Here is a 15,642-nt window from a genome sequence, read left to right as displayed (position 1 = left end):
TCATATGTCATCATACAGCCTATTCTGTTGGCCTTCACTTCACCAGTACATCCTCAAAACAGTCACAGAGCTTTATATTTCATTCTGAATGCCTATGGTCCATTATATTATATGTTAGGCCAATTTTGAACCAAGATCAGCTGAGAACAAACATAACTTTTTTTATAGTCAATATGATTATATTGTACCTCTTTTCCTTTAGTATCACCATTTTCAATCCACTCAACAGTAACACTTTCGTTATCTTCATTTAAAGATGTCACCATAGCTTCATGTATTCGGCCTGAAATGGAAGTATAAGCACTCCTTCAACAATTTATAGAATTTCCATCAAAATGGCTTTATTCCATCTCTATTATTTCATTTGCAAATGAATTCATTATTTTTAAAAAATGCATCACACTTATTTCTATACCACTGACATGCAATCACATGTCTACTCCATAATTCCATTGTTTTCAGTGACACTTACTATCTGGTCAGTGCATGCAGGCCTTCAGCCTGAATTGCATTTCAATTAATTGAAGGTCTTGTTAAAAAGCCAGGCCTTCATCAACTGGTTGAAGCAGACCAGTGATGGGACCTGGCAGGTTCCATTTATCAGGGAATTATCAGGGAAGGTGCACAATTGTATGTTGCTGTACAGTGGTACCTTGGTTCTCGAACTTAATCTGTTCCGGAAGTCTGTTTGACTCCCAAAACCATTCAAAAAACAAGGCACAGCTTCCGATTGGCTGCAGGAGCTTCCTGCACTCAAGCAGAAGACGTATCTGACATTCAGCTTCCGAAAAATGTTCGCAAACTGGAACACTTGCTTCCGGATTTGCAGTGTTCGGGAGCCAATTTGTTCGACAACTAAGCCGCTTGAGAATCAAGGTACCACTGTAACTTCCACAGGTGATGAGGTGGGTTGCTGACCAGTTTTTAAAGTGTCTTGAGCTATAGAAATTGCAGCTGTGAAACTACAAAGAACACTCTGGCTGAAGACACAGTTCCCTCCCTTTGGATCATTGCCCATAAGGGCAGCCTTACAAATAAGCCCATGGAACTCCTTCATTTACCTATGCTAATCATTTGCAATGTGATACTAATGACCTAAAAGAGAGAGGGAAAAACTTTTCCAGTTTACAAAGGCTTTGTTCCCTGTTTGTTTGAAGGAGGTTCTTCCTCACCAATGGCAACTAAGCAGGTGACAATTTGCAAACCTACCCAATCACACCTGAGCACTTGGTCCTGCTTTCAGTGTTTGAAGTTTGAAAAAGATAGGAGAAAATCTAGAGAGGAATGTCATAAAATTTCTCTTTTGATACTAAATGATACATAAATAAATTCTGAACTACCTAATCAGTCAGAAAAGATAGGTGTCAGGGTATTAAACTGCATGCAGCAATTTTAAAAAAGCAGCACTTAATAATCTTATAATTATTTTGCCTATGTACAACAGATTGCACATAGTAGTGTGCACCTTTCTAAATGTATCGCTCAACCTTACTAAAAGAATAAACTCGGCCATTCAGTTTATATTACAGAATAATTTTCATAGTTTGCATACAAAAAAACAAAAAACAATGTTAGCAATTTATTTCCCTTTCCTATTTCAGGTACTGACTGATCACACCCAACCTTTAGATGACACAGCACATCAAGGCAACACCCTATTAATCACCTATTCACAACGTACACAGTTCTCTCACTCCTTCAGTGCTTCCCCACACATCTTGGGACCTACTTTTCTCTTTCCAGTTTCAATTCCATTTTCTGCCTCTCTCTCTCTCTCTCTCTCTCTCTCTCTCTCTCTCTCAACAGCATCCATTTGAGTATATATTTGAACAAAATGGCTTGTGCTCTTCTGTACTAAAGTGGAACTAATTAATGCAGCTTCTTCAACTGCTCAAATCAATTCTAGCCAGAGATGAAGTTATCTTCTGCCAATTAAGAGAATGATAGAATTTAGCACACCATGCTTAAACAGTGGGGAGCATCTCTTTCCTGACAATGACCTGGTTTGGGATACAAAAAAGCATGGAAGGGACAGAAAAAGGATTTAAGACACATGCTTTAGGATTAAAATGACAATTTTCTTCTATTATAATTAATTCTGCCATGAGAGAAGCAACAAATGCATCCAAAAAGATGTGATATGTTCCTGAATACCATAGCTATAAAGCTAAATTTGCCTACCTGGAAGCAAGGGTAAAAATATGTGCGAAAGAAATGGATCCAAGAAAATACCCAGTTATTGCTTCTGATTGGCCAAACCTGATAGCCTAGAGGAAAGGAAAGGTGGAGGCATACACAATCCAATAAGACATTGAGATAACCTGTGTATGATAAACTTCTTTTGTAAAATTCCATCTGCTACCCAAGATACCATTCAAACTGCTTGTAAAACTCTGATGAGCTCAAAATGCAGTTTGAGAATCTGAGAATGAACAGCTGGTTAAAGACATCCAGAGAAAAATACCATGCATGTGGCAGCAACTTTCCAAATACCAGAACTGCTTTTGGAACTCAATGTACTTTTAAGAATGGTGTGGGGATTTGATGGGAGCCACTTCTGGTTAAGAATTGGGGGAGCAGAGGCGGAGGGGGGTAAGGGTATGGACAGAACCCTAAGAACAAACTTACACCTGTAGGGACAGAAAAATTAAGAATGAACCAAAACCTTAAAAACTAACCAAGAATGGTGTTGTCTAACATTCTGACTATACATACTTCTTGACCTAATGGAATTTCACAGAACTATGGTCGCAATCTAGCTCTTGTTGCATACAAGTCTCTCCCAACAGGCAGTTGTTCTGGATTGTGATGCACATTCCCACAATCATAAAAATATACAAGTACCCAGTTCAACTGGAACAAGAGCCTATATGAATACAAATGGATACCTGCATCCATGTTGGTTGTTCACATGTAAGCTTGCTTCTGCACACAACTTTCCTTGGCTGGATTACAGGAATTATGTCTGACCTTTCCCCTCTCCACTTCATCTTGTGAAAATTTAAAAACCTATGATGTATTGGTCAAACTAGCAGGTAACCCCATAATGCTTTTCTGTTCCTGTTCAAAGATGATGTGTCACAACCACGAAGACGGTAGATTCCCCAAAGTATGTTTCTTCATAACATGAAGAAACTGCCCACCTCCCAAGGTTAAGTCTTCTGCAGTTCTATGGCAGTTCTATACAATACTCACAGAACTGAACTCACAGAATTCAGGAACTGACAAATGTTTGAAAATAAATGAATATGTTAACTAATGACAATCTATGAGAGGATATATCTCTGTTACCTGCTGATATAGACTGCCCTAGCTCTAAAGGGCTTTTTGTTCTAAATTCATATATATATATATATTCTTTTTATAAGAACGTGATAAACAATCAGTTAGGGCCACACTAAGCTTGCCAAACATATGAATGAGATTCCATTTCAAATACTAGTGAGCAGGAGTCAAATTAATCTCCTGAGAAAAGCTTTGACATCAGCTACATCTTAGGATGTTTGTTATTTGAAATATTATTTATATAATTAAAAGCAATTAGGAAAATGATTATGAATCCACTTGATACAGTAGCTATGTAACAGATTCTTCAGAAGAACAGAATAAATTCAGGTCCTCATGTTACAGTATATGAAGCATATTACTACAGTGATACCTCGGGTTACAAACGCTTTGGGTTAAAAAAATGCTTCAGGTTACAAACTCCGCTAACCCAGAAGTAGTTGCTCCTGGTGGCGAACTTTGCCCCAAGATGAGAACGGAAAATGTGCAGCAGCAGGAGGCCCCATTAGTGAAAGCGTGCCTCAGGTTAAGAACGGTTTCGGGTTAAGAACGGACCTCCAGAATGAATTAAGTTTGTAACCCGAGATCTTCTGTAGCTAGACTGGACAAAACCAGAAAGTATTCCACCTAGACTAACGCAACAAAAAATAAAGCAGTGTGTGTCCTCAGCATGTTGATGGTATCTCACTTTCAACCTTCAAACAATATCCCTCAACGGTTCCAACAGCAGAGGGGATTAAGATGTACCTTGTGACACAGAGAGATTAATTCCTTGGGATCTGATAAACCATCCCCCAACCTGATAATTCAGAAATGTTGTGTCAAAAAAGAGCAATCTAGGAGATCATTCTCATCAACTTCCATGAGCAGCCCTACAAAATAGCAAGATACCATGCCAAAGGCCACCAAGAGGCACAGAACAAAGGGACATTTGCTATGTCAATCCCTACATTGTCTATTTCAAAAGCAGTCTTGGTCACTTAACTTTCCTGGTTATCTGGCACCTTGTACTAGTTTTCATCACTTATGGAATCCATATGCAATTTGATACAAAATTAAGTTTCTATTAATAAACTTGACCAATGCATCAGCATTCTAGTCAACTAGCCCTACAAACCATCACATTGGCAATGCAGTTATGAAATCACAAGTAGAGAAGAGTCAATGGCAAAAGACTTGCAGAATTGTTGAAATTTATGAAAGACTGAATGTTCTATGCACCCTCAGTAGTAGCAATGCATGCAACAAATAGGACAGGGTAGACTAACACAATTCCCAATACTTCTTTCCAGAAACACAGCTGCAACTGCATGAATGAGTGACAACCCTTGAAGAAAAATCATGCTTTCCACCTTGAAATGGTTAGAGTATACACTGACCAGGTTTGTATGTAACATGAAGACAAACTATAGTCTGGCACAAACAAGCAGGTTCCTAGAGCAGCGCCAAATTATGGTTTAACCCTTGGTGGCATGACAGCAACAGGACTGGGGGAGGAGCACAGAGGACATGAGCTTCACAAGAATTCACATGTTTCCTTATTTGCACTAAGCCATGGTTTGATTTAGTGGCATGTACAAACAGAGTTCAAATTCTCACTCACCCAAGAACCTCACTGTGTCATCTTGGCCTACTTGGTTTTTTCCAACCAAACCTAAGGTTGTAAAAATGTAAAGGGGGGGTGACCCTTAGAGGAAGGGCAAGACAAAAATGTGATTTTTAAAAAGTAAACAAGAGCCTCAAATAAGCTCTCACCCAGATAGCTCAACTGGAATCACAGCTATTCTACAGTTCCATAAAGATGCATAAATTGGACAGAATTCCATGTAAAAAAGTGAATACAGGTGACAACCATTTTAAGCATGTGTCCAATTGATGTGCGATCACCTACGCACAGGTCCTTTTGGATGCAGAAGAGGGCAAAATGGGGGCATAACAGGGCAGGGCGAACTTATGCACACTCCATGGCACATGCAGGGGCTGGGAATGAAACCCTTGTGCGAAATGGTCACTGCCCGTATTCATTTAAGTGAGATTACATATATGATTTATAGTCTTATAGTAAGGGCATTCAGTTCATGGCTTTCAACAAAATTGACAAGTGTTTTTTCAAGTCAAGATATCAAAATTCTACACAAAGATGCATGAGAAAAGGAGCAATGCAATCTGCTCAGTGCTACATTATTGGTAGATAGATTATATCACCTTTAAATTGTTCTCCTGGTTTTAAAGAGCTTCAACTATTTTTTAAAAATTATATGCTGCAATTTTATATAAAAAAAATCAAAACAATTTACCAACAATTGCATTGCAATAAAAACCACATAAAAATTAAAACATCTCCAGTCGACTATTACAGAAAATGTTTTTCTTAATTGTCTGCATAAGCTTGGTGGCAAAGAGAAGTTTTCAGCAAACATTTGATGGTTAATATAGATGGTGCCTCTTGAATGTCTACTGGAAAAGCATTCTACAGGGGTGGGTTTGGTTTTCTGCTGCTGTCAAATGAAGCTCACCAACTTGGTGGACAACCAGCAACATTGCTACAGATGACTGTTATAGACACAGGTGAAGACATTCCTATTATCCTGGGCTTTAAACATCTGATGAAGTTTTAATACCTGATTCTGGTACTATTTTCTGGTACTGTGCGTAGGAATAAATGGAAACTTCTGCAAACGAAAGCAAGCAAGTACTGGAGTGTCCCTAAGGATCTGTATTTGGACATGTGTTATTTAATTGGTTCATAAATCATCTAGAGCTGAGGTAGACAGTGAAATAGTCAAGTCTGTAGATGACATCAATTTATTCAGGAAGGTGAAAACTCAAGTAGACAACATGGCAATCCAAGAGGAACTCTCCAAATTGGTAAATAGAATGGGCAATAAAATGGCAAATGAGCTTATTCTATGTAAAGTAAGTATAAAATGATGCACATTGGAGTAGGAAACTGCTGAGGTATAACTAATCATACCTTGTTATGGATAGTTTAATCAAAACAATGACCCAGGATATAGTATCTATGAGAAGGCAAATCCCATGCTAGGGAATGAAAATAAAATAGACCAGTATGACAATATCCTTATCCCTTTCCACAACTGGAGCACCATTAACATCAGGACAGTGCACAATAATCAGTGGTGTGAAGAGCAGGTGCCTGGAAAAAAAGTACCAATGATGCTTAGTAGGAATGGCCAAGGAATTCCACATCCTAGACACAGACATAAGATGTAACTGTGGATTTTTGCTTCCCTCCTCTGAAGAAGGACATTGTAGCATTGGGAAAGTTGCATGGAAAAGCAACCAAAATTATCAGGAAACTGAAGCAACTTCCCTACAAAGAGAAGACTTACAAAGAAATGGCTAGCACATTTGAGGGATTTTCATTTACAAAAAAAAAGATGCCTAGGGAAGGGAAGAGAACATAATAGATTCTTCTCCCTCTCAAGTAAGTCTGGAATTCAGAGTCACCCAATATAACTGAATGACAGGAGATTCATAACAGACAAAACTGCCACAAGATATGGTCATGTTCACTAGCTAATATGGCTTTAAAGTGGGATTAAATTCACAGAGATATATCCATTGCTCCTAGCTATATGGAACCTCCAGGTTCAGACAGTGTGCCTCTGAATGCCAGTTGCTAGCGGAGGCAGTGAGAGAGGGCTATTCCCTTGATGACCTATAAGCAAGATTCCCAGAGTCTTCTGGTTGGTAACTCTCGGAAACAGGATGCAGGACTAGATGGGCTTTTCTTCTGATCTAGCACAGCTTTTTAACTATTTATACACTAGATTGAGTATTTCAGATAAATGAGACCAAGGAAAAAAACAGATTTCAAACCATTTCCAAATGGATTTTTCACCAAAGTTAAATAAGAGACTACATAATAACACAAATGGCATTGCAAAGCCTTCAAGCAAACTAATTAGTGAAAGGTAGGCATGCTACCCATTATATTCAAAAATGATTCAGTGTGAATCCTAAATATTTAACAAGTCTATTTTTGTCTATACTCCAGTAAAAAGGTTGCAAAAGTCTGCCTTCATACATTTGGATGTTGTTGTTTTTTTAAAAAAGAATATTTCCTTATAATCTGGTCTATTCTTCCTGCAATTCCCTACCTTCACATTTTGTTATCCTTATCTCTCCTACGTGAGTTCTTTTCCATTCTTCCTGTTGACACTCCACATATTTGTAGGAATGCATGTTTCCCACTGAGCATTTTTAATGTGAGGAAACCTCCAAGGCCCCCCAAATAGCTTCCAACCCCATCACCCCCCCCCCAGCCAAATGCTTACTTCATTGTGCTGGTTCACCAACATTCAGAGCCTCACATGCTGCACTGGCAAGATTTTGTGTATGAAAATAGTTCCTCTTTCTAGCAACAGTGATGCCTCACAGCCAATGAGATTTGGCTATAAGCCAACTTCACCAAAAGTGAACAAAACTAGTTTAGAGTGAAGGCAATCTTCGGAAGAACCACAAAGACACCCAAACTGCAGGTTATCAAGGCTGCAAAATGCTCAGAAAAATTGCTCCTATGACTTTTTCAATGCCCAATACAGGGGTTGCAGGGTGACTTAAAGTGTCAGAGAGATGTGTCTTCTTTCTACAGCATCTCCCATAAAATGAAAATATGAAAAATGTACATGACGGAAAGATTACCAGAAATGGAGGCACACTTCTCACTGTGCAAGACACTGACAATGTCTGTGAAATATCCTTATCCCCACCCTGCTAAGATGTACATCTTTTGACTTGTTCCTCTTACACTTTTGCTCCTCACCTCAAGCTACGCAATCCATGATTTTTTATTATAACCACAAAGCCTGTTCTAGTTTTACTTTATAATATTACACATTGTATGATTCAGACACCAAAGACATGAAGTAAAAAAAAACCTAGTCTAAAGCTTGAGTCATAATATTGCACTTCAATCTAATTGCATTAATTACATATCTGCATGGTGATCTATTCCTTCCATTGCTCATTAAATGTAAAATCTATGCCCCAAACATTAAGCTGTAGAACAGCAGCAAACAGAAAGTCTAAATGCAGCATTACAAATAAAACTTTAGTGGTTAGTTAGCACTTAATTTTGCTATTCGCGGGTGACGCTGTCATGTTTAGTCGTTTAATCGTGTCCAACTCTTCGTGACCCCATGGACCAGAGCATGCCAGGCACTCCTGTCTTCCAATGCCTCCTGCAGTTTGGTCAAACTCATTAGTAGCTTCGAGAACGTTGTCCAACCATCTCGTCCTCTGTCGTCCCCTTCTCCTTGTGCCCTCAATCTAGAGAACATAGCACAGCACTAATATTGCCCTACACTTGGCTGTATCAGACTGCAGGTAGGATTATCCCTTCTAGAATGAAAGCTCATGAGCTGGAAAAGTGAACAGTACCATTCAAACCTTAGAACTTGTTTCTTCCTTTGAGCTTAAGAGTATTGTGGAAACAAGGTGTAGGGTTCTTACTTTCTCCCTTGCAATAATGGAAAGTTAAACAGCATGGGAGGCAATATTCTATCCTTAAAAAGCTAATAGCCACTTGCCAACTCATCTAATTGCTCTGGGGCAATGCTTACTCATCATATAAATGTATGAAATGGCCTAATGCTAAACCGAGTCAGAGCACAGGTCAATCTTGCCCAGTATTATGTACAAGGATTAGCAGAGGCTCTTCAGCGTCTCAGGTAGGGAAGCCCTGCTACTAGAGGCCCATGTAGCTGAAGATGCAGGGAGCTGAACCTTGAATTAGCTTTTTCAGGTGGCTATGTCTCAGAAGTGCATTACTGTAATTCATGTGCACATCTTTTCATGACTTGCTTAAATTGCAGAATAACAGTACAGTCCTTTACAGTACTACTACAAAGAAAACTCCACTGCGTTCAATAGGACTTACTCCCAGGTAAATGGCACAGGATTGCAGTCTAAGTTTAACAAGTTTTCAGTACCTCAGTTCTTTTCTACCCGCTGCAGCTGCCAGTCTAAACACACCTCCCAAGAAGTAAGCGCTACTGAACTAAATGGGCTAAACGTCTGTTCCACCCCCCACGCACCCAAAGATAATGTTGATGCAGTTCTAGCAGCTTTTATATAATCAGGCATTTCTACAAAGTATAAAAGTTTTTTTTTTCTTAAGTAAAAGGCTTAACTTTCAAAACGGGAGCGGACATAAAAAATGGAAGTAATGGGGTCTAATGTTAACAAATAAACCACAGTGTGCATACTACAATTCTTGATGTAAAAGGCATTTCTGACCTTAGATATGTATTACACAATAAGTGCAAAAAATAAATGGCACTTCAACAGGATCCGTTTTCAGCATATATCAACAGAGCATCTATGCAGATGTCCCATTTTCATTGAAGTTAATAGAACTCATCATAGTCACAGCTACTTTGTCCCATTAAATTAAATATGCCTCTTCATGTATGAAGTATTCGTGCTTGTCTATAAATCCAGACCGTGGCATGTTTGCTGGTGATTTTTCTTGCTGCTAATTACCTAGCACTGCACAGCAGCAGGAAACAATGGGGTGTTGCACATAAGGCACTAACAAACACAGCTGCTCTGGATGACTAAGGTAGTAGCTGGCTAACCGGGAAGTAGAAGACAAGAATACTGAAGTTCATGGCACAGTGGAAGTTAGGTCATATTACACCACACAGTTGCAAATAGAAAAGAATTATTTTGTCACTGACTTCCCTCTGCCCCTCAGACAGCCTTGCCTTCCAAGGAGTCCAGGAACAGATAAAGCTGACAGATCAACCCAGAATTGAAGCTAAGTATTGAACTGGGTGCACAGAAAGGCCTGCCATGCACTTGAGAATCATGGACACCAGCATGCCAATGTGGGCGAGGCCTCTTTCAATACTGGTGGGAATAGACTGCATGGCCAATCATTATCTGAGGCAGACTAACTTTATTCCTTCAGTTCTGAAATTACATATTTAGCCACAATCTAAAATACTGGCCACTTGTCTTCCAGGATCTTAAAAGATTGGGATAAATTACCGATGATCTTTTTTCGTAAAAGTAATGTGAGTTGCTGTCCTGGCAGCCTGATCAGCAATTATTTTGCTATAATGCCCACGTGTCCAGGTATCCAACTGAAGTTGAGGAATCCCCAAGTCAAGAGGTGGAGGAGGACAGGAAACAAACCCTATGTCATTTTTGCTCATGGCTTTCTCCCTCCCTCAGGACAAACTAGATATTACACCCAGATATATGACACATTACCATGACCTCTTTCGAAAGAGAGAGTACTCGCACTTCCAGAGAGTAATCAAAAGTGTGGCTTTGTTGGTGCTTAACCCTTTCCCTGTTCATCATTTATTTATTCTAAATTCTCTTTTATTTTTCCCTTCAGAGTTTCAAATATAGGCAAACATTCAAGTGGAACACTGGAAGAAACAGCAATTTGGAGTCAGGAAATAGGGGGTTGTGTATCCCTGTGCTCATGATTCCAAGCAACACTCTGTAAGTAGCTTTGCCTGTGAAAAAGAACCATGAGATAACATAACACATTTAAAGCTGTAGAGAAGGTAACACCAAGCGGAAGCAGAAAGTGCAGAGAAAACATAAGTGTTCAACCCAACATGCCACATTCATTTGTATGTTGGCCAGAGCTGCCTAGGTCACTTGTGCTGATGCTAGTTCACCCCAACAGAAAGTGGCCTCTGGAGAGCAGCGGTCACAGATCTGGTGAGAAAGATACATTTCTCTTTGTGAAGAGGAGAAAATTGGTCTCCCATACAGTATAATATTTCAATTAGGGATCGCTGAGCTTTGCTTGCTATAATACTACTGTCTGAAATCACTGTTTCAGAAATCCACCTAAGAGAAGCAATTCCTATCAGCATGGAGTTGCAGAGGCACAGAAACCATCCTCTGGTGCCACCTGTTGAGAGTTGCTGCTTGCACTGCACCCTAAACTGTAACGGCGTAAGACTTCCTTTGGAAGAAAGTAGGACATTTTAGACTAAAATCGATTTGTGTACTGCTTCCCACATTGTTAACCTCTTGTTGATCCACTGTTGTTAGTTACAGGACACCATTTCTTGCACATACCTTAGGAGTGGGTGTGCCTTGTGGGAGGGCTGCTACTCAGCCATTCAATTGGGAGTCCCAGGTTTCTTGGCTTGGGGCTTCAGCAAAAATTTAATGTAAATAGAATATCCCTTAGATTCTGCCCCCAGCCAAGTGCTGATCCAAGGGTTACACACACATCTGCATGTAACATATTGTTTGACCAAAGTTTTCTTCCGTCTTGTCAGTATGCCAGAAGATGAGAAACAACAAATAATTGCTCTGTATTCCCGAAGGTACAAAATGCTCTTTCAGTGGCTTCCAGAAGGTGGTGGGAAACACTTGCCTACCCACCCACTTCAGTTGAAAATGAATGGCAAACTGCATTTTTATAATGAAACAAGCAGTGTTTAGAAACATACATGATCACATGGAGGCATCAAGAGAAATTGGCCAGTGGTATAGAACATCTCTTCCCACATGCAACTGCCTGAATATTATACAGATATTCTTTCAGAACCACTCCTCATAGTCTTATCACCATATTAGATGGGTGCTAACTGGAGAGAGGAACTTTACAGTTGTGGTGTTGTGTCCACAGGTAGAATTGTCCTCCGCAAGAAGGCTCACTTAGCACCAAACAGGATGCTCTTTTGACACCTGGTAAAATACATTCCAATATGCCTAGACCTTCAGGTATGTCACTTAAGATGGGTTTAACAGACTGATTTTATACTATTCTGTTTTTCATTTTTGTACTAACTTAATTTTATGTATTGTTTTTATTGTTAATTGTATTTTACTTGGAATTGCTAGCCACCCTGACAATTTTATGAACTGAAGGGCAGCATATAAATCATTTAAAGAAATAAATGCTTGTGTAGCTTCCGTCTTGCCCACAGTGGAAAGCTACACAAACTGCAAGGGACAGAATATTTATATATTTCAATGTGTCTCCGGTAAGTACCCCATCCATTCATCTATATTTATTTATTTATTTATTTACGGCTATTAGCCCTATATATGACATGGATAGCTCAGTTGGTTACAGCATGGTACCAAGGTCCCTGTATTCGATCCCTGTATAGAACAGTTGCATGTTCCTGCATTGCAGGGGTTGGACTAGATGGTCCTCAGTATCCCTTCCATCCCTACAATTCTATGGTTTTATGACATTATTAAAAACCGGAGTAAAAGTTGTTGGGATAATCTTAATAGTCAACTTTCATTTCACCTACGCCCTATGCAGCTTTGTATGTTGGTCAGTCTTCCTTTTTTTTTTAACAACAGATATACAAGAACCACAACAAAAACTATTTTAAATTTGTAAATATTTTATATACTGCTAGTACTGTGATTCTACAAACTGCAGACTATAACCAAGTCTTAAATTTTATAATTGTATTATATCAGTCTAGTTTACAAATGTTTAATAAAAAATGCTGGAAAAATTACAAGTCACAGTTCTGACAGCAACATATCTTTGTTTCCCTCTCTAAACAATTAAGCTACCCAACATTTCTGCAATTTTATACTAAACTTACTTGGACCCATGTACTTGCAGAAATCCACAAAAAAACCATCCTGCCTGGAAACTCTCCTTAAAAGTAAAAGGACTAGATCCAAGGCTATTTGCAGGTGGTCTTATTTGAATATGGCAGTTTTAAAGACCAGGGAGAAAAGAGCTCCCTATTTCTTTTTTATATAAAGTGAAAGATACAGTGGAAACATTAAAATAAATTTATGTGGCTACAAATTTCCACACAAACCGAATCCCAATGCTTTTTCATTTAACTGACAGAAATATCACTCCTTGGGATTTTAGATATTAAGCATCTCATTGTTTTGGAAACACTCAGTTCATCTAAAGAACCATTGAATTGTTTTCAAGGCCTTATAGTTATTTTCTTCCAACAGCAGTCATCCTGTCAAACCACTTTTGAAACAGACTTTTAGAAACACTTGGTGATGACAGGTGACTAACCAAACCAAATTAATTGCTATATGTAAACGAGAAAACTACATTTTAAGATCTGGGCAGCCTTCCACAACATAGCACCTTCCTGGCATTTTAGACTACAACTCCCAACAGTCCCAGCCAGGAGACTGAGGTTAATGGGAGCTGTAGTCCAAATATCTGAAAGACACATGCATTGAGGAAGGCTGGAATATCAAAGCGTCTCTCCAAGTAGGAAAATGGCGTCCAGGGCCTCCCACCTTCCTCCACCACTGGCTGAAGCAAGCAATGCCAGAGTTTTACTTCTTAGAATCATGAGAATGGGTTTGTAGATCAGAAGAACAGAATGCCACCATTCCAATGCAGAAAATATTTCTACTCAGTTAGACTACTATTCTACCCTGTCTGCTTCATTCACCCACCTGTCCCAACTGTGGCAAGGAGGAAAACCCAAACCCACACACCCCCCCCATTGGGTCACTCTGAAGCTGGAATAAGAATTTTTATCCTTTCTTAAATTACACAGCTGAATAATGAGTAGCCTCATCTCTCACACACCCTCTCACACTTAATTCCATTATATGAGTATGTGTAGCTGTAACGCTACAATAAAAACACAGTCCTCAGAGTGCAATTAGAAGAGTTGAAAGGAAAAGCAGTTAAAAATACTATGTGCTCCTTCTCCCTTTTAGTACATCAGCATTAAATACTGCCACGACATAAACACCTGATGTCCTCCCTCCTCTCCCCAATTATTTAGCATTGTTGGAAGAATCCCAAGCTGACCCCACCCCACCATCAACGAGGCCAGCTAGCAACAGACGACATCACCCCCATCCATTGAGCAACAGAGATGGGCCCATCGATTCACTCTGCTTGCAGCCTTCCAATACGCTGTAGTCATACTATCCAAGGGTAATCGCTCCCAAGCTTCACCCGCCCACGAACTTCATCTGCATCTATAGAAAGCATCGTACATGCTGCTGCCAGGAAATACAGGGCAAAAAAGGGAAACACTGAATCAACACAGGAACCTTATTCTTTGTGAGGGAGGGGGAGGGGGGGCAATACAAACATCCGGGTGTCAAAAGGCTGTGTGTCATTCTATTTCATTTAACACACCATTGTAAGATTTTTGTCGAATAATTGGCGATGGGGGGGGGGGGGAGGTGAGAGGTAAAGCTCCCTCGGCGTCACTGCATCCGGCCGTTTGATGTATAGCTCATACCGATCTGTGTGCTTCTAAAGCACGCTCCTGTTGGGGAGATGACAGGTTTGCTCAGTGCATTTGTGGAGGGGAATGTGCGGGGGGGAACCCACTCTCCTCCTCTTCCAAGCGATCGAGCAAACCACTCCAAAGCCTCACCTTTCCTATGCTACTACACATACCAAGCAGCTGTCCCACCTCACCATCGCGGGCGCCGATCCCCCCCCCACACCCCGACCCCCTTCCTGCACCACCACACACGCATTGTGGGGCGGGGGTCACGCCCTTCCCTACCAGCTCCCCATCCGTTCCCCTGTCACTCCCTCAACTTCTCGAGACTGACCCCTCCGCCCCACGGCTTCCCCCCCACCCTGCGCCTCCTGACACAGACACACACCCATATGTGCGCATTTATAAACATACACATTTATATATATTTACACACACCCTTTTCATTCCTCCTCCTCCTCCTCGCCCGCCCTTCCCCACAGCACTGCAGCAGCAGCCTCACGCCCCGAGTCCCTCGCAAGCCCACTCCCTCCCCACCGCTGCCACCATCACAGGAGGCGACACAAAAAGCGCCTTAGCGACAGCGGGCGACGCCACAGGCCCACGGCCGCCGCCGCCCCACACGCGCAACCCTCCGCACGCCCCGGCGGAGGGGCGGCTCGTGTCCTCCGCGGGCCCCGCGCGCATAAAGGGCCCCGGCCCCTCCCCCCTCCCGAAGGAGAAGGGCGGCAGCCAGGCAGCAGGAGGAAGCAGGCTGCCGGCGCTCCCTCCCTCCCTCCCTCCCCATTGCATCCATCCCTCCATCCATCCCTTTCCTTCCCTCCTGCCGGCTCACCATCGCTGCGCTTGATCTCCACATAGATCCCTATCTGGATCTTGCCGAAGTTGGCCGTTGCCATCGCGTCATAGAGTGACGGTAGCGGGAGGGGGGGAGGGGAAGGGAGAGAGAATACGAGACTGTTCGGGGCCCCGCCGGGCGCCAGAGAAGGAGAAGGGGCGCCCGCGACGGCAGCGGCAGTTTCTACGGGGAAGGGGGAGGGGGGGAAAGGGAGGTGGAGGAGGAGGAGAAAAAGGCGCCGGCCGGATACAACAGTCGCCGGGAGCCGCTGCGGCTGCGCACACAATGGAGGCGTCACGGCAGGACCGGCTT

At 41.4% G+C, this 15,642-nt stretch overlaps 1 protein-coding gene and 1 long non-coding RNA gene across 7 annotated transcripts in view; one reads left to right on the top strand and one right to left on the bottom strand.

Annotated features, from left to right (window-relative positions):
- Positions 1 to 15,527, bottom strand: part of KIF2A (kinesin family member 2A) — a 45,624-nt gene extending 30,097 nt beyond the window's left edge. For 2 of the 6 annotated variants that reach the window (XR_013977161.1, XM_080972604.1), the window contains exons 1-2: positions 15,328 to 15,518; positions 189 to 283 (exon numbers count right to left, since the gene is read on the bottom strand). Coding sequence is in view for 5 of the 6 variants with exons in the window: in XM_080972604.1 (XP_080828730.1) it covers positions 189 to 283; positions 15,328 to 15,391 (159 nt within the window). In the remaining variant the exon portion in view is untranslated. Of the gene's footprint in view, positions 1 to 188; positions 284 to 15,327 lie in introns of all 6 variants that reach the window. The other 4 variants (XM_080972607.1, XM_080972605.1, XM_080972606.1 and 1 more) reach the window with 4 other exon arrangements.
- The window catches only part of LOC308458573, a 95,626-nt gene that overhangs the window by 54,925 nt on the left and 25,059 nt on the right, over positions 1 to 15,642 (top strand). The window lies entirely within an intron of this gene.

This window comes from Podarcis pityusensis, assembly GCF_964106645.2.
Source record: "Podarcis pityusensis genome assembly, chromosome: 11".
Taxonomy (NCBI): Eukaryota; Metazoa; Chordata; class Lepidosauria; order Squamata; family Lacertidae; genus Podarcis; species Podarcis pityusensis.
This window is presented reverse-complemented; position numbering and strand designations above follow the sequence as displayed.